This window comes from Lutra lutra, chromosome 5 (assembly GCF_902655055.1).
Source record: "Lutra lutra chromosome 5, mLutLut1.2, whole genome shotgun sequence".
In the NCBI taxonomy this organism is placed as follows: Eukaryota; Metazoa; Chordata; class Mammalia; order Carnivora; family Mustelidae; genus Lutra; species Lutra lutra.
The window spans coordinates 153,980,024-154,000,689 of NC_062282.1; the positions used below are offsets into that span (position 1 = coordinate 153,980,024).

Here is a 20,666-nt window from a genome sequence, read left to right on the forward strand (position 1 = left end):
TATATATATATTTTTTTTCCCCTTGTCATATACTTTTTTTTTTTATTATTTTTTATTTTCACCATAACAGTATTCCTTGTTTTTGCACCACACCCAGTGCTCCATGCAATCCGTGCCCTCTCCAATACCCACCACTTGGTTCCCCCAACCTCCCACCCCCCGCCCCTTCAAAACCTTCAGATTGGTTTTCAGAGTCCATAGTCTCTCATGGTTCACCTCCTCTTCCACTTTCCCTCAACTCCCTTCTCTCTAACTCCCCTTGTCCTCCATGCTATTTGTTATGCTCCACAAATAAGTGAAACCATATGATAATTGACTGCCTCCTCTTGAATTATTTCACTCTGCATGTGTCTTAGGGGCACGTGTGTCTTAGGCTCTGTAGAAGGGCTCAGCAATCTGCCATCTGGCGTGGCTCCCAGGCCCTCACAGGATTCAGACCCCATGCAATCTCGAGCGCGCTGGTGGCTCAGGGACCAAGACCTGGTTTCTCTGCCATACTTTCTCTGGCTCAGGGCCAGGGATGGCTGTCCTGGATCCGGGGACTTGAGCCCCTGTCCCTAGCCGCCCTGATTCCCACAATTCCCCCCCGGGGTCCTTTGCTCTTTTGGAGTGCTTTCAACCAGTCTCCAAGTTAATGCTGCTCCCCAGATGCAGGGCACTCTCTTATTAGGGGTATTACTTCCAATTGGTCGCCTCTGGTGGCTCCCTCCCCCTTTTGTTTATCTTCTGATAACAGTCCAACATTCCCACTCCACTTTATCCACCCACTAGTGTCTTCTGTCCCTGTAGAGACCCAGACGTGTGCAATTCTGATCTCAGGCTGATTTCATGGGTGATCGGAGTTCTTTGGTAGGTAATCAGCTCACTTTAGGGTACAGGTTGAAAAGGTGCCTCCTCTTACTTCCTCTCCATCTTGTGTCCTCTTGTCATATACTTTTGTCAGTCTTTTTGTTTGTCCGTTTTTGTTTGTATACTTCATATCTTACCTTGGGGCCCATTTGGTCTGAGCATTCTCTTTTACCTTCCCTTTTTTTCCTGTCTCTCTCTCTTTTTTTTCTTTTTCTCTCGTTTGGGTGGGGAATCCTGATTGCTCAGGAGCGTTTCAGGGTGCACCTTGACTGCACCATGGTCGATATATCCAGCTATATCCATTCAGTCATCTCTCACCAAAATGACTAGGGGGAGGAATGCCCAGCAGCAGAAAAATGCAGGGGATGGGCCTTCTACAACAGAGGTAATGGCTATAGACATAGACAATATGTCATAAAGAGAATTCAGGCTAACAATTATCCAGGCAATAGCTAGGTTGGAGAAAGCCATGGATGACCAAATGGAATTGATTAAGGCTGAACTGAAAGCGACCAGAGATGATGTTCACAAAGTCAGGGCAGAGTTGAAAGCCACAAGAGATGAGGTTCACAATGCTCTCAATGACTTCCAATCTAATCTAAATCCTCTCAAAGCTAGGGTATCTGAGACAGAAGATAGAATTAGTGATCTGGAGGACAAACAGATAGAGAGAAAGGATCAGGAGGAAGCCTGGAACAAACAGCTTTGAAGCCATGAAAACAGAATCAGGGAAATAAATGATGCCATGAAACATTCCAACGTCAGAATTATTGGAATCCCTGAAGGGGAGGAGAAAGAAAGAAGTCTAGAAGATATAGTGGAACAAGTTCTTCTGGAAAATTTTCCCAATCTCACGAATGGAACCAGCGTTCCTGTACTAGAGGAAGAACAGTTTCCCCCCAAGATTATAGATTCTTGAAAGTCCTCGAGACACCTAATAGTAAGAATGAAGAATTATAATTGTAGGCAGACCCTCTTGAAAGCAGCTAGGAAAAAGAGGCTCCTTACGTACAGAGGAAAGCCCTTCAGAATAACGTCAGACCTGTCCACAGAGACCTGGCAAGCCAGAAAGGGCTGGCAAGATATATTCAGAGCACTAAACGAGAAGAACATGCAGCCAAGAATATTTTATCCAGCAAGAGTGACATTCAAAATGCATGGAGAGAAAAAGAGTTTCCAAGACCGGCAAGGCTTAAAAGGCTATGCAACCACCAAGATGACACTGCAGGAAATATTAGGGGGGTTCTATAAAAGAGGAAAAATCCTCAGAATAGCATTGAACAGAAATAAAGAGACAGAGAGACAAGATGGTGGGGAAGTAGGAGGAGGCGCTCTTTCAACCTGTACCCTAAAGTGAGCTGATTACTTTCCAAAGAACTCTGATCACCGACGAAATCAGCCTGAGATCACATACACGTATGGGTCTCTACAGGGCAGAAGATGCCAGTGGGCAGGTAAAGTGGAGTGGGAACGTTGGACTGATATAGGAAGATACACAAAAGGGGAAGGAGCCACCAGTGGCGACCGATTGGAAAGTAATACCCCAATATGAGAGTGCCCTGCATCTGGGGATCAGCATGAACTTGGAGACTGGTTGAAAGCACACAAAGAGAGCAAAAGTTTTGCGGGGGTGCGGGGAAATTGTGGGAATCAGGGCAGCTAGGGACAGGGGCTTAAGTCCCAGGACCCAGTACAGCCTCCCCTGGCGCTGAGCCAGAGAGAGTGTGGCGGAGAAACCAGGTCTTGGTCCCTGAGCCACCAGCACGCCCGAGAATGCGTGTGGTCTGGCTCCTCTTAGGGTCTGGGAGCCTCGCCAGATGGCAGAATGCGGAGCCGTGGTAACAGAGCTGAGAAGCACCGGCCACGCACCCTCCCCGAGAGAGGTGCCTGAAGGCCCAGCCTGGTGCTCTTAGACCCGCGCCATTCCACCAGGGCCTGAGACGGGCGTGCTCCCCTCACCATCCCCTGAGAGAGGTGCGTGCAAGACCGGCACTCTTAGACCTGGAAAAGCCAGGCACTTCCAGCCCCGGCCAGTGGGAAAATCTCAGTGTGTGCTCACTGCTTGGACCTCTCTGGCAGTCTGGAGCTGCCCAGACAGCCACCGCTGCCGTGGTTTTGGGTCAAGCAAAAGATCCTGTGTCCCCAGGGACTACAACTCAGAACCTGCTCTGCCATTGGCCACCGGGAATTTATTTGGGCTCTGCAGCCAGACTGAGGCTTCTCTCTGAAAGGGAGGTCAGGGTGCAGTTTGCTTTCCTCTAAACCTACAAAAACCATCAAAAGCGGTCAAGGCGAGAGAGGGAAAAAAGTGAACTAACATAAAAACCTCCAGAGAACAAAAGCCTGAAAAAAACCAGTTTCCTCAGAGCCCACCCCATTGAGGGAGGCGGGACATTGACTGAAAACCCATGTGACAGAGCCCTCCCCCAGAAAACCAACCAGGAAAGAAAAAAAAAAAAAAGACGACAAAAGAACAACCACCACTACTTCATAGTACAACTTTTATTTTTAATTTGTTCCCACTATTCTGTTCATTTCTTTTATATAGATAACTTTTTAACCTATTTACCATAACAGTGAGATGTACAGTACAACAAATTAAATAATAACCTTCTAACCTGAACTTTTTGATACATACACCTGTGTTTTTCTTTTACATTTCTATTTTTTAATTTTTTTAAATATTAACTTAGTTTAGTCTAGTTTATTCTTTTTTTATTTTTATTTTCTAATATTCATATGGAGTTAAACTTCAAGGTAATCCCTTTATCCCAATCAATGCTACCCCTATAGGTAAACCAATTTTTAGTCCCACGTTATCTTAGGAAAGTTGAGTCCTTTAACAAAGATACCAAGATACATCCAGGAAGAATCAAAACAACCTTCCTCACCCACATTGAGAATTTATAACGACTCTCCAATCTTTTTCTTCCACCAGTGTTTCTGTGTTGTTGTGTTTGTCTGGATAGTATATAAATCTTACACTTGGGGTTCTTTTTGACGAGGTTCTTCCTTTATTTGCATATATATATATATATATATATATATATATATATATATTCTCTTGTTATATACTTTTATCAGTCTTTTTGTTTGTCTGTTTTTGTTTGTATACTTCATAAATCTCACCTTGGGGCCCATTTGGGCTGAACCTTCTCTTTTATCTTCCCTTTCTTTCCTGTCTCTCTCTATCTCTTTTTTTCTTTTTTCTTTTCTTTTTTTCTCTCGTTTGGGTGGGGAATCCTGATTGCTCAGAAGTGTTCCAGGGTGCACCTTGACTGCACCACGGTCGATACAACCAGCTATATCTGTTCAGTCATCTCTCAGGAAAATGACTAGGAGGAGGAATGCCCAACAGAAGAGAATTACAGAGAATGAGCCTTCTACAACAGAGCTAACAGCTATCAACATAGACAATATGTCGGAAAGAGAATTCAGGCTAACAATTATCCAGGCAATAGCTAGGTTGGAGAAAGCCATGGATGACCAAACGGAATTGATTAGGGCGGAACTGAAAGCGACCAGGGAAGATGTTCACAATGTTAGGGCTGAGCTGAAAGCTACCAGGGAAGAGGTTCACAAAGCTCTCAATGAGTTCCAATCTAAACTAAATCCTCTCAAAGCTAGGGTAACTGAAAGAGAAGATAGAATTAGTGACCTGGAGGACAAACAGATAGAGAGAAAGGATCAGGAGGAAGCCTGGAACAAACAGCTTAGAAGCCACGAAAGCAGAATCAGGGAAATAAATGATGCCATGAAACGTTCCAATGTCAGAATCATTGGAATCCCTGAAGGGGGGGTGAAAGAAAGAACTCTAGAAGATATAGTGGAACAAGTTCTTCATGAAAATTTTCCCAATCTCTCAAATGGAACCAGCGTTCATGTACTAGAGGCCGAATGGTCTCCACCCAAGATAATAGATTCCAAAAAAATCAAGGCACTTGATAGTCAAATTGAGGAATCATAATCTTATATATAATCTCTTGACAGCATCTAGGACAAAGAGGCTCCTTACGTACAGTGGAAAGCCCATCAGAATAACGTCAGACCTGTCCACAGAGATCTGGCAAGCCAGAAAGGGCTGGCAAGATATATTCAGGGCACTAAATGAGAACAACATGCAGCCAAGAATACTTTATCCAGCAAGACTGACATTCAAAATGGATGGAATTATAAAGAGTTTCCAAGACCAGAAAGGCTTAAAAGAATATGCAACCACCAGGCTGACACTGCAGGAAATATTAAAGGGGGTTCTATAAAAGAGAGAAAAGCCTAAGAGTAGCATTGGACAGAAATATAGAGACAATCTACAGAAAAAAAGACTTCAAAGTTATCACGATGTCAATAAAAACGTACCTATCAACAATCACTCTCAACGTGAATGGCCTAAATGCACCCATAAAAAGAAATAAGGTTGCAGATTGGATAAAACGACAGGACACATCCATATGTTGTCTACAAGAGACCCATTTTGAACCTAAAGATACACCCAGACTGAAAGTGAAGGGATAGAGAAGCGTCTTTCATGCCAATGGGCCTCAAAAGAAGGCTGGGTAGCAATTCTCATATCAGATAAATAAGATTTAAAACTAAATACTGTAGTCAGAGATACAGAAGGACACTACATAGTTCATAAAGTGATTATCCACCAAGTAGATCTAACAATTGTAAATATCTACAGCACAATATGGGAGCAGCCAATTACATAAGAAAACTATTAATCAAGATAAAGAGTCATATTGATATGAATACATTAATAGTAGGAGATCATAACATGCCTCTCTCAGTAATAGACAGACCATTGAAGCAGAAAATCAATAAAGAAACAAGAGCACTGAATGACATGTTGGACCAGATGGACCTCATAGATATACACAGAACATTCCACCCTAAAACAACAGAATCCTCATTCTTCTCAAGTGCACATGGAACCTTCTCAAGAATAGACCACATACTCGGTCACAAATCAGGACTCAACCAATACCAAAAGACTGAGATTATTCCCTGCATATTCTCAGATCACAATGCTTTGAAATTGGAGCTCAATCACAATGAAAAGTACAGAAGGAACTCAAACACCTGGAAGCTAAAGACCACCTTGCTTAAGAATGCTTGGATCAACCAGGAGATCAAAGAAGAACTGAAACAATTCATGGAAACCAATGAGAATGAAGACACTTCGGTCCAAAACCTATGGGATACAGAAAAGGCAGTCCTAAGGCGAAATATATAGCCATCCAAGCCTCTCTCAAAAAAATTGAAAAATCCAGAACACACCAGCTGTCTCTACACCTTAAAGAACTGGAGAATCAACAACGAATCAAACCAACTCCACACAGAAGAAGGGAAATAATCAAGATTAGAGCAGAGATCAAGGAGGTAGAAACCAGAGATACAGTAGAATGTATCAATGAAACTAGAAGCTGGTATTTTGAAAGAATCAATAAGATCGATAAACCATTGGCCACACTATTCCAAAAGAAAAGAGAGAAAGCTCAAATTAATAAAACTATGAATGAAAGGGGAGAGATCACAACTAACACCTAGGAAGAAGAAACAATCTTCAGAGTAATTATCAACAGTTATACGCTAATAAGCTAAGCAGCCTAGATGAAATGGATGTATTCTTGGAAAACAATAAACTTCCAAAATTGAACCAGCAAGAAATTGACAACTTGAATAGACCGATATCTAGTAACGAGATTGAAGCAGTGATCAAAAACCTCCCAAAAAACAAGAGCCCAGGACCTGACGGATTCCCTGGGGAATTCTACCAAACTTTCAAAGAAGAAATAACACCTATTCTCCTGAAGCTGTTACAAAAAATTGAAGCAGAACAAAAATTTCCAGAATCTTTCTATGAAGCCAGCATTACCCTGATCCCCAAATCAGGCTAAGAACCTAACAAAAAGGAGAATTTCAGGCCAATATCGCTGATGAATATGGATGCTAAGATTCTCAACAAGATCCTAGCAAACAGGATCCAGCAGCACATTAAAAAGATGATCCACCATGACCAGGTGGGATTCAAGGATGGTTCAACATTCACAAATCAATCAATGTGATAGAAAAAATCAATAAGAGAAGAGAGAAGAGCCACATGGTCCCCTCAATTGATGCAGAAAAAGCATTTGACAAATTTCAGCATCCATTCCTGATTAAAATGCTTCAAAGTATAGGGATAGAGGGAACATTCCTGAGCCTCATAAAATCTATCTATGAAAGACCCATAGCAAATATCATCCTCAATGGGAAGAAGCTTGCAGCCTTCCCGTTGAGATCAGGAACACAACAAGGATGCCCACTCTCACCACTCTTGTTCAACATACTATTAGAAGTCCTAGCAACAGGAATCAGACAATGAAGAGAAATGAAAGGTATCCAAATTGGCAATGAAGAAGTCAAACTCTCTCTCTTCACAGATGACATGATTCTTTATATGGAAAACCCCAAAAAACCCCACCCCCAAACTAGTAGAACTCATACAACAATTCAGCAACATGGTAGGATAGTCAATGGAAAGTCAATGTACAGAAATCAGTGGCTTTCTAATACACTAACAATGAAAATACAGAAAGGGAAATATGAGAATCGATTCCATTTACTATAGCACCAAGAACCATAAGATACCTGGGAATAAACCTAACCAAAGAGGTAAAGGATCTGTACTGGAGGAACTACAGAACACTCATGAAAGAAATTGAAGAAGACCCAAAAAGATGGAAGACCATGCCATGGTCTTGGATCGGAAGAATAAACATTGTTAAAATGTCTATACTGCCTAGAGCAATCTATACTTTTAATGCCATTCCGATCAAAATTCCACCGGTATGTTTCAAAGAGCTGGAGCAAATAATCCTAAAATTTGTATGGAATCAGAAGAGATCCCAAATTGCTAAGGAAATGTTGAAAAACAAATATAAAACTGGCAGCATCATGTTACCTGATTTCAAGCTTTACTATAAAGCTGTGATCACCAAAAGAGCTTGGTATTGACATACAAACAGACACATAGACCAGTGGAACAGAGTAGAGAGCCCAGATATGGACCCTCATCTCTATGGTCAGTTAATCTTCGACAAAACAGGAAAAAAATACAGTGGAAAAAAGACAGTCTCTTCAATAAATGGTGCTGGGAAAATTGGACAGCTATATGTAGAAGAATGAAACTCGACTATTCTCTTACACTGTACACAAAGATAAACTCAAAATGGATAAAAGACCTCAATGTGAGACAGGAATCCATCAGAATTCTAGAGGAGAACATAGGCAGTAATCTCTTCGATATCAGCCACAGCAACTTCTTTCAAGATATGTCTCCAAAGGCATAGGAAACAAAAGCGAAAATGAAATTTTGGGACATCATCAAGATCCAAAGCTTCTGCACAGCAAAGGAAGCAGTCAACAAAACAAAGAGGCAACCCACAGAATGGGAGAAGATATTTGCAAATGACAGTACAGACCAAAGGTTGATATCCAGGATCTATATAGATCTTCTCAAACTCAATACACAACACTGGTAATCATATCAAAAAATGGGCAGAATATATGAAGAGACACTTCTCCAATGAAGACATACAAATGGCTATCAGACACATGAAAAAATCTTCATCATCACTAGCCATCAGGTTGTTTCAAAAGAAAACCACATTGAGATACCAGCTTACACCAGTTAGAATGACCAAAATTAGCAAGACAGGAAACAACGCGTGTTGGAGAGGATGTGGAGAAAGGGGAACCTTCTTACACTGTTGGTGGTAATGCAAGTTGGTGCAGCCACTTTGGAGAACAGTGTGGAGATTCCTCAAGAAATTAAAAATAGAGCTTCCCTAGGACCCTGCAATTGCACTACTGGGTATTTACCCCAAACATACAGATGTTGTGAAAAGAAGGGCCATCTGTACCCCAATGTTTATAGCAGTAATGGCCGTGGTCGCCAAACTGTGGAAAGAACCAAGATGCCCTTCAATGGACGGATGTATAAAGGAAGATATGGTCCATATACACTATGGAGTATTATGCCTCCTTCAGAAAGGCTGAATACCCAGCTTTTGTAGCTACATGGATGGGACTAGAAGAGATTATGCTGAGTGAAATAAGTCAATCTGAGAGAGTCAATTATCATATGGTTTCACTTATTTGTGGAGCATAACAAATAACATGGAGGACATAGGGAGATGGAGAGGAGAATGGAGTTGAGAGAAATTGATGGGGAGGTGAACCATAATAGACTATGGACACTGAAAAAATACCTCAGGTTTTGAAGGGGCCGTGGGTGGGAGGTTGGGGGAACCAGGTGGTGGGGCATGTATTGGGGAGGGCATGTATTGCATGGAGCACTGGGTGTGGTGCAAAAAACAATGAATACTTTTATGCTGAAAAGAAAGTAAAACAAAAATTGTGGGGTTTGTAGCTTGACTCACCCTGATAGTCTTCGTCTTTTTAGAATGTATTACACTTAAGAAATATAAAATAAGTTATTTTAAAAAAGTTGAAAAGAACGAGAATAGTTAAAACGAATTAAAATAAGAGTTGTATCTACGTAGTAGTGGTGATTGTCCTCCTGTTTGTTTTAGCTGGCTTTCTGGGGGAGGGTCTTGCCATGTGGTTCTTCAGGCAGTCTTGCTAGAGTTGAGTCTTCTTGCCTCCTATCAAGGGGCTGGGCTCTGAGGAAACTGTTTTTTCAGGCTTTTTTTCTCTAGAGGTTTTTGTTTTGTTTTGTTTTGTTTTTCTTTTTTCTCCTCTTGGCGGCTTTTGGCAGTTCTTCGGAGGTTTAGAGGAGAGCAAACTGCACCCAGACCTCCTTCTTGGGTCTCACCTCTGCATGCTCCAGAGCAAGTAAACTCCCCCTCTGCTGCTGACAGAGCATGTCCCCAGTCACAGTCTCAGGAGTCGCTAGAGCTCCGGGTTATACCCAAAACCATGAGAGGTACTAGTCCAGGGAAGGTTTCCAGTGGCTGCCACTGCCACAGGTGTCTGGGAACATCCAGACCATGGGAGAGGTCCCAACTAGAGAGAGCACACTGAGATTTTCATGCTGGCCCGGGCTGAGAGTGTTCAGACTCTCCTGGTCCTAGAGAGCACCGGTAGCACCTGTAAGGACCTCTCTCAGGGGAGGGTGTGGAGTGAGACTCAGACTCTGGTTGTGCAGCACATGTGCACAGTTTAAAAGGCTGTGGTTCTAGAGAGCACTGGGTGGCATCCACACCAGACTCTTTAATGAACACAGGCAGCTCAGGGACCAATGCCTCACTTTTTTTGCCACACTCTCTCTGGCTTAGCACCAGCGATGGCCATGTTAGGTCCGTGGGCTTAAGCCCCTGTCCCTAACAGTCCAATTCCACCAATTTCCCCTTAAGATCTTTTGCTCTTTTTTGAGTGCTTTCAGGCAGACTCCAAGTTAATGCTGGTCCCCAATTACAGGGCACTCTCATATTAGGGTATTACTTTCCAATGGGTCACTTCTGGTGGCTCCCTTCCCCTTTCTTTATCTTCTGATATCAGTCCAATGTTTCACTCTGCTTTACCTGTTCACTGGCATCTTCTGCCCCTTTAGAGATCCAGAAGTGTATAATTCTAATATCAGGCTGATTTCATGGGTGATCAGAGTTCTTTGGTAGATAACCATCTCACTTCAGGGGTCAGATTGAAACGGTGCCTCCTAATTCTCTGCCATCTTGTCTCCCAGTCCATTTTTTGGTTTTCTATTCTATTCCATTATCTATGTGTCTGTTTTGTGCCAGTACCATACTGTCTTGATGACTACAGCTTTGACATGTAGCTTGAAGTTCAGAATTGTGATGCCTATAGATTTTTTTCTTTTTCAAGATTGCTTGGTTATTAAGGGACTTTTGTCTCCATACAAATTTTAGGATTATTTATTGTACCTCTGTGAGAAAGGCTGCTGGTATTTTGATAGGGATTGCACTAAATGTGTAGTTTGCTTTGGCTATTACAGGCATTTTCAAAATATTTGTTCTTCTAATGCATGAGCACAGAATGTCTATTTCTTTGATTTATCCTCAAAATTCTACATCAGCACTTTATAGTTTTAAAAGTAGAGGTCTTGCAGCACTTTGGTTAGTCTTATTCCTAGGCACTAGGCATCTTATTGTTATTGGTGCAATTATAAGTGGAATTGACTCCTTAATTTTGCTTTTTGATGCTTCATTGTTGGTGTCTAGAAATGCAATAGATTTCTGTATATTTAGTGTCCTATAAGTTTGATGAATTTGTTAATGTCTACCATTTTTTTTTTTTGGTGGAGTCTATTGGGTTTTCTCTATATGAAGTGCAATGTCATTGCAACAGTGAAAGGTTTTTTATATTTCTTGCAAATTTGGATGCCTTTTATTTACTTTTGTTGTCTGATTGTTGAGGCTAGGACTTCCAGTACTATTTTAAATAACAATGGGGAGAGAGGACATTCTTGTGTTATTCTTGACTGTAGAGGAATAGCTTTCATGTGTTCCCCAATTGTGGATGATATTAGCTTTGCATTTTCGGTATATGGCCTTCATTATGTTGAGGTAGGTTCCCTCTTTCCCTGTTTTGTTGAGTGTTTTTATTATGAAGGGATGTGGTGCTTTGTCAATTTTTTTTCTTCATCTTGAATTGATTAGATTATTTGCTTTTTTGGTGTTGAGTTTTATAATATATTTATTTATTTTGGATGATAATTCTTATCAGATCTGTCATTTGCAGCTGCATATGATAAGGGTTAGTATCAAAAGCAAATAAATATATTATAAAACTCAGCACCCAAAAACAAATAATCCAATTTTAAAATGGATTTTAGTGAAGACATGAATAGACACTTTCCAAGGAAGACATCCACCTGTACTACTGACATATGAAAACATGCTCAACTTCACTCACTATCAGGGAAATACAAATCAAAGCTATACAGAGATATCACCTCACCCTTGTTAGAATGGCTAAAATCAGCAACAGGGGGAACATTCTTGCAAAGTTGGTGGGAATGCAAACTGGTTCAGCCATTGTGGAAAATAGAATGCAGGTTCTGCAGAAATTTTAAAAATAGAACTATCATACAATACAGGAATTACATTAATAAGTATTAACCCAAAGAGAATAAAAATACAAATTCAAAAGGCTACATACATCCCAATGTTTATAACAACATTATCAGCAATAACCAAATTATTGAAAGACCCAAATGTGCATTGACTGTTGAATGGATAAAGAGGAGTTGGTATATATAGAAACAAAATATTGTTCAGACATAAAAATAATGAAATTTTGCCATTTTTAAAGACAGGAATGGAGCTAGAGAGTATGATGTTAAATGAAATAGGTCAGTCAGAGAAAGAGAAATACTGTGTGATCTTACTATGTGGAATTTTAGAAACAAAACAAATGAGCAGAGTGACAAAAGAAGAGAGAGAGGCAAACCAAGAAAATGACTCTTAGCTGTCGAAAACAAACTGATGGTTAAGAGGGAATGGGTAGGAGGATGAGTTAAATAGGTAATGGGGATTAAGGAGAGCACTTGTTATGAGGGCCAGGTGTCTTATGGAAGAGCTGAATCACTATTTTGTACACCTGAAATTAATATTATACTTAATGTTAACTTACTGAAATTTAAATAAAAACTTTAAAAAAAACCAAAGTAGGGTTGAAATAAAGACTTTAGAAAAGTAGAAGTAGCAGTGTAAAGGGAAAAAAAAAAAGTCAAAGGAGTCAGTATGTATCATCTGCAGGCTGAAATCCTGGAGGACACAGAAGGCTCAATTCCATATGTGTGGGCCTTACAAACAAAAGTCATTGTTTGGAGAAAGGATTTTATGGGCAAAGATGGAATGAGAAAATGATCAACATAGTTCCATAACATGTATATAGAGAAAGGTTTAGAAGAATTGTTTTGTATTATTAAAATATAACTTACATACAATGTTATACTAACTTTAGGTGTATAATATATTGATTCAATTTTCTTTTTGATGGTTTGCTCTTCTATATTTTTATATTAACACATCAACATTTAAATTATAAAACATTTACCCTAAACTGCAACACTAAACAAACTCTGATTACAATGGAGTAACAGAGAAAGTGTGCAATCAGCAATCTAATGAAGAGTGATTGAGACAAAGATGTAAAGGAAATCCCTTCAATTTATTTCCAACTACAGTAAAGAATACTGGTACTGTTCTTGACACATAAATTAGTCTATGAGTTGCAGATGCAACTGTTTTATCTTTCAGATAACAAAAAGATAAAAGATACACATCAATACCTCACAGAATATTTTTGAAAATCAAGTATCATTAACATACAGCATTATATTAGTTTCAGTTGTATATTATAATGATTCAACAATTCTATACATTTCTTAGTGCCCATAAAGATAAGTGTACTCTTAATTGTCTTTTTTGATTGAATCTTTCTTGTAGCAGTAATATTAGGAAAATGGCTTTTTGATTTAAATTTATGTATGGACAAAGAATATGCATGCCTCCCACATTATTTAATGATATGCTTGTTTTACTGAGGTTGGAATTTTATAGAAGAAATTAGACTGATTTTACTTTGAGTGGGTATTAGTTTTGATTGTTAGAAAACTGAAACTTCTCAATTACTGACACATTAAATGTTAAATTTTAAAAGTCCTTACTAACAAAAAAAGAAATATTGGCTTTTCTCTCCAGGAAATTAGGAATGATTATGATATTTCAGGAATAAATTCAGTCAATTATATTTATGTTTCTTAGATGAAACTGATAGTGAGTGATAATACCTGCATTACAGACTGTGGAGGGAAGCTACAGCAGCATTATAGGCTCTGGGTTCTATCACCTGATTTGATATTGAGACACAAATCCTCCTTCAGGTGAATATGTGATGCTAAGCAGTTACCCTGATATATTTTTTTAAGGTTTTGTTTATTTGAGAGAGAGAGAGCATGTGAGTCTGTGCATGAGTGGAGGGAGGGGCATAAGGAGAGGGAGAGGCAGATTGCTGTCTGAGCAGAGAACCTGATGTGGGACTTGATCCCAGGACTCTAGGACCATGGGACCACTTAACAAACTGAGCCACCCAGGCATCCTCCCCCACTTTTTAAATAATTTCCTCTTTTAGTTTTACGTTAAAATATTTACCCTGGGAGTTTGAATTATTTAATTTGTAAAAGGAGAAAATAAGATGGTTAAGTACTTCATTGACTCTTGGAGAAGTTAAAATATAGAATGATATAGAACAAGAAAACAATTTCTGGGATGTTAGTTTTAAGTAAAAATTTGATATTCTACCAACACTATTTAAAACAAAATGAGACAACACAACACAACAAGGGGGAAATTTTCAACAAGTTTGAAAATTTTTACTTTTTTATGTCCAATATGTGTCCAAACACACAACCCTATGATTAAGAGTAACATGCTCTACTACTGAGCCATCTAGGTGTCCCTACCACCACTATTAATCCCCCAATTTAAATATGTACTGTTTTGTTTACATTAAACACAAACAACTGGATAGAAAAAATAAGAAAGAACAGGGTGGCTAGTTACTTTGCATAGTATAGACAACATTCCATTGTCTGTCTGGTGTGCCAGGGAGGCTGTTCAGTGTGGCTTGATCACAGTGACTTGCATTTACCAAAAAGCAACAGAGATTTGTTTCATTTGACCCCAAACATTGACTGAGACAATAGGTATATTTCGCTTTTATTGGGCTGTTTTAAAATTTTCCCCAGAGGTCAGCTTTTATCTCTTGGTGGGGCTGGAAAATGATAATAAGATTGTATTTTTTGATACAATGTGTACCAGATTTTTTGGATATTTATATTAAGGTGTCAAATTAATTTTCAATGTTGTCTATTGTTTCAGCACCCTGGAACTTGGGACTGTTAATAAGTTGAATATTGTAATGAATCTTTGTAATCATTACATAACTATGCAATGTTTTGAAAGTCTGAATTTATTCCTGAAATATCATAATCATTCCTAAATTCTTCCTAGAGAGAAAAGCTAATATTTCTTTTTTTGTTGGTAAGGACTTTTAAAATTTAACATGTAATGTGTCAGTAATTGAGAAGTTGCAAAAGTTTGATCTCTAGAAGAGAAAATGTAAAACAAGTTATTAGTGATTCTTTTCAGAAAGGGCAGAAATACTTTTCTTCTATTGTTCTCTCTTATTTATTTTGAGCTATTTTAAAATTCTACTTATATCTCAAATCACACACACACACTTTTTGCCTGAATAGATGGATCGTGACCTCCTTCAGTGTAATCAATTTAATATTTCTTTTGTCTTCATCTTTTAACACAGATGTAGATTTCAGTAGCCAGATTTTTTGGGGGAATTGTTTTGTAGTCAAACTCAGCATTGCTCAGTTTTGCTCACTGCATCTCAGTTTCCTTCAAATGCTGAGTGAAATAAGTCAAGCAGAGAGAGTCAATTATCATATGGTTTCACTTATTTGTGGAGCATAATAAATAGCATGGAGGACAAGGGGAGATGGAGAGGAGAAGGGAGTTGAGGGAAATTGGAAGGGGAGGTGAACCATGAGAGACTATGGACTCTGAAAAACGATCTGAGAATTTTGAAGGGGTGGGGGGTGGGAGGTTGGGGGCACCAGGTGGTGGGTATTGTAGAGGGCATGGATTGCATGGAGCACTGGGTGTGGTGCAAAAATAATGAATACTGTTATGCTGAAAAAATAAAAAAAATAATTAAAAAAATTGGTTACTATAGACAACAAAGTAGATTATGTTTGTAAAAACAACTAAAGTCTTGTCTTGTAAATGGCAATGATCTTATAATTGCTAATTCTTCTTCTTGAAATTTAGAAGAAATGGTAGGAGATTTAAATAGATGAAGTTGGGGAAGAATGCACTAGATAGAACTAAGGTAGGATTTTTCCATAAAGATCTGCTTAACCAGAGTAAAAATAATAAATATATCTCATACATTTATTTATATTTATAAATGCATATATATATATATGTATAAAGCCTGGGACTACAGAAATTATCAAATTTCAATTCTTATGTGTATGAATAGATACTAAAACTGGCAAACTGAAGTAATTCATCTTATATCATAAAACACAAATGCCATCTCTTACAAGGGTTTGGCATAATAATCACCATAGATATTAACTCTCTAAATTAAAAATATATGTGTTTATTCATCTGTTACTGGTAATGTTCTAGGCACTTTCATTATTTTATAACAATTAATTCTGAACATACATAAGATCTAACATTATTATCTTGTTTTTAATATAAAATGAACAGAGGGATTGTGGGCAGAGGATAATCTGGATATGCAGTCACAGTCCAACCTCGAAGTTTGGGCTCCTAAATTGATGTCTTTAGGATATCTAAGGTGTTGGTCATTGGTGAGGACCCTGCTCTGCTGCTGGGGATGCATGGATCACTCTGCACAACCACAGAGCTTCACAGTCTGGCCTGATTGTACAGACAATGGGGGTTCACATTTCAGTATAAATATTCCCCAAGTTATGTTTCAGCTACTTTCTAAATCTTCCTTGTATGGAATGTTTATCGATATATAGATCTATAGACATGGATATATATATATATATATATATATATATATATATATATATATATATGGATCCAGTTGAATCTTTAAACTGGAAAGGTTGATTCAGTTTTGACCTCCATATAAAAGTTTATAAATAAGAGATTTTATTGTCTTCTTTTCAATGATTCATTTTTTTGTGTGTTTTTATATGGCAGTGATTCTGGAAATTTCCATACTCATTGATAAACAACGCTGTCTATCATCAGGAAATCTCATGACCTTGAACTGTGGCAATCTTACTGTAATGTACCAATATTTAAAAGATTTTTTTTAAGTTTAATGTACTTGAAGCATAATCATACAGTAATTTCAGGTATGCAACATAGATATTCAACAAATTACACGTACGCTATGCCTACCATAAGTGTAGCTTCCATCTGTCACTATACAACATTATTACAATATCATTGGCTATATTCCTTATGCTGTGTCTTTTATTCCTGTGACTTATCCTGTTACTGGAAGACTGTATCTCCTATTCCCTGTAACTCATTCTGCCCATCACCCCATAGCTCCCCCTCTGGAAACCATCAGTCTGTTCTCTATATTTCTACGTCTCATACTGGTTTGTTTGTTTATTTATTCATTTGTGTTTTAAGATTCCACCTATGAGTGAAATTAAGTAATATTTGTCTTTCTCAGTCTGACTTATTTCACTTTCCACAATACCCTATTGCGTCTGTTGTAAAAAAGGGCAGAATCTCATTCACTATTATAGTGGCAAATATGCACACACACAAACACACACATATAAACACATCATTTCTTTATCCATTTGTGTACTCAAGGAGACTTAGGTTATTTCCATATCTTAGCTATTGTAAATAATGCTACAGTAAACATATGGGTGAATATAAAAATAAACAATGGGATATTACTCAGCCATAAAATGTTTTGAAATCTTGCCATTTACAATGACATGGATGGAGCAAGAGAGTATTATGCTAAGCAAAATAAGTCAGATTAAGAGAAATACCATATGATTTCACTCATATGTGGAATTTAAGAAACAAAACAAATGAACAAAGGGGAAAAAATAGAGAGAGAGGCAAACCAAGAAACAGATTCTTAAATATAGAGAACAAACTGATGGTTGCCAGAATGGAGGTAGGTGTGGGGATGGATTAAATAGGTGGTGGGGATTACAAGTACATTTGTGATGAGCACCAGGTATGGTATGAAAATGTTGAATCACTATATTCTACACCCAAAACTAATATTACAGTGCATGTTAACTAACTGGAATAAAAAAAAATAAAAATTAAATGTCATATGAAGACTTGAAAAAAAATAAAAATGGGGTGTAGATAGTGGTTTTGCTTTCTTTGAAGAAATACAAATCCACTGGTGGAATTATTAAGGTACTGATATTTTTGACAAAAAGTGTCAATTCTTAGATTTCTAGTAAATTTGTTCAATTACAAGTAATTTATAATCCTAAAATGTACAAGTCCTTGGAATTTCCCTTTATTGGCACACTGGGTTGCCATATGTAAACATACAAACACACATACACATACACACTCACACAAGCTCACCAAACATTTATTTCAGGTGCTAATATCTGCGGAGTGATCTAATAACTCCATAGTTCTCCTTGATGGACCAGGTAGAATCCAATGGAGAACACCACTTGAGTAACCAACCATACTAGACAATCAGATTTTGACCTAGTGGGATTCTTCAGTCAATTCAAGTACCCAGCTCTTCTTTGTTTGGTCATTTTATAGTTTTCCTGATGGCCTTGGAACACCATCCTGATCTTTTTGATACACTGTGATACTCACCTTCATAACCCCATGTACTTTTTTATTGCCCAGTTATTGCTCATGGATGTGATGTACATTTCTGTTACTCTGCCCAAGATGCTCATGGACCAGGCCATGGGTGTGAAACAGATCTCAGTCCCTGAATGTGGGATGCAGATGTTTCTCTATCTGACACTAGGAGGCTCAGAATTTTTCCTTCTAGCTGCCATGGCCTATGACTGCTATGTGGCCATCTGCCATCCACTCCATTATCCTATCCTCATGAACCATAGGGTGAGTCTCCTCTTGGTGTCTTCTTCCTGGTTTATAGGATCTGTGGATAGATTTGTGTTGACACCCATCACCATGACCTTTCCCTTCTTTTTTTTTTTTTTAAGATTTTATTTATTTATTTGTCATAGAGAGAGAAGCGAGAGTGAGCACAGGCAGACAGAGTGGCAGGCAGAGGCAGAGGGAGAAGCAGGCTCCCTGCCAAGCAAGGAGCCCGATGTGGGACTCGATCCCAGGACGCTGGGATCATGACCTGAGCCGAAGGCAGCTGCTTAACCAACTGAGCCACCCAGGTGTCCCTGACCTTTCCCTTCTGTACATCCTGGGAAATCTATAATTTCTTCTGTGAGGTCCCTGCTGTAATGAAGCTTTCCTGCTCAGACACTTCCCTCTACGAGACCCTCAAGTACCTGGGCTGTGTTCTCATGCTCCTCATCCCTCTGACAATCATTTCAAGCTCCTATTCTTTCATCCTCTTCACCATCCACAGGATGAACTCAGCAGAGGGATGGAAGAAGGCCTTTACCACTTGTTCTTCCCACATGATGGTGGTCATCCTTTTCTATGGTGCTTCCATGTATACCTACATGCTTCCCACCTCCTATCACACCCCTGAGAAGGACATGATTGTATCTGTCTTTTATACCATACTCACTCTTGTTCTAAATACTTTAATTTATAGTCTTAGGAATAAGGATGTAACAAGGGCTCTAAAAAATGTTGAATGTGGATCAATCTTTTAGGGAATTATTAAGTAAGAACTATTTGTAATATTTTTTTTCTTCACTCTACAAATTAAAACTTTAGGATCCTATGCTGATGTTTTTCCTTAGACTCTCACACCACGATGTGTCTTCACCATTTTTTTTTTCTTTGTGGGGGAATTGTTAACCTGTACTGGGAAGCTCTTCATTTTATACTTAAGCATTCAAAACAATTGTATAATTGTATTGCATCCATGTTACATTTTTTCTGATGTTTCCACTGTGGAAGAATATTCATATTCTTAAGAAATACATAGTAAAATATTTAGAAACAAAATCATAAGGTGTGCAATTGATGAGAAAGAGATGGAGAGAGAAGTGATAAAGGAAATGGGGTATAAAGATTTAGGAGAATCTAGGCAAAAGATATTTGGGTGTTAATTGTGCTATTATTATTGTTACTATTTTTCTAGAAATTTGAATTACTTAAGAATAAAAGATAAAGTATCATAATTTTGTCTCTTTAAAAATTTGTCCTTGCTGCATGGTGTCAGTGTAAGTGACAAATCTTGGAAATCATGCACATATTAACATGGATGATCATTACTGTAACAATTCAGTTGTTGGCCTTTGTTTAATTAGGGCAGTTTTGTTCTTTAGGTTTTAAACTGGAAGACACCTAGAGGCTGTTACCTCTCTGAAATATTAGGACATTGTAGTAGAAAGTACTGTGGAAAAATTACTGACCCCCAAGAAGGAGGGCTTATGGAAGCTTTCCAGCATAGTGATATCAGAGCTGAGATTTGAAGTATGTCACTTATTGTACAAAGAAGCAGAGAAAGACCATCAAACATCCAATCCTTCATTTGTTAAAAAAACATGTCTTACACTATTAAAAAATAACCAATAGCTAACTGAATTTAACATGTAAGCAAGTGTCTAATGTCCCTAAGGAATTTGATCTTTAGGTGTAGTTTGTGCAAATAGTTGTAATAAAATACACAAATTGTTTTGAGGTTCATGTGGAAAGGGAACAGCTTATTTTAAAAGAATATTTCATTTATTTACTTGACAGAGATATGGAGGTAACCAGAGTTGGGGGAATGGCAGAGGGAGAAGGAGAAATAGGTTTCCCACTGAGCAGGGAGCCCAATGCAGGTCTCTATCCCAGGACCTGGGGATAATGACCTGAGCCAAAGGCAGATGCTTAACCAACTGAGCCACAGAGATACCCAAAGGGTACATTGTAAGAGCACACCAATCCTACCTATGGCATGTGAGTTCAAACAGAGAGGCTGAAAGAAGACCCTAGAACTCAGTGTTGAATGGTGACTAGATGCTAACTTCATATGAGTAGAGGAGGCTGGGACCAAGGCTCTTGCTCAAGAACAAGGACATGATGTCACAGATAAGGAACACTATGAACCAAAATTCAGGTGGTTGAACAAACAGGAGAGAAATGTTCCAATGGCACCTCCTCCCTGGTTCACTTTATAAC

General features: G+C 38.6%; 1 protein-coding gene across 1 annotated transcript; it reads left to right on the forward strand.

Annotated features, from left to right (window-relative positions):
- Positions 1-1,171: 1,171 nt before the first annotated feature.
- Positions 1,172-19,207, forward strand: LOC125101241 (olfactory receptor 2T29-like). The gene is given in 5 exon segments (XM_047731822.1): positions 1,172-1,234; positions 2,282-2,384; positions 9,611-9,778; positions 18,064-18,537; positions 18,762-19,207. Coding segments are annotated over 5 exon segments (1,254 nt in total).
- The last annotated feature ends 1,459 nt before the right edge of the window (positions 19,208-20,666 follow it).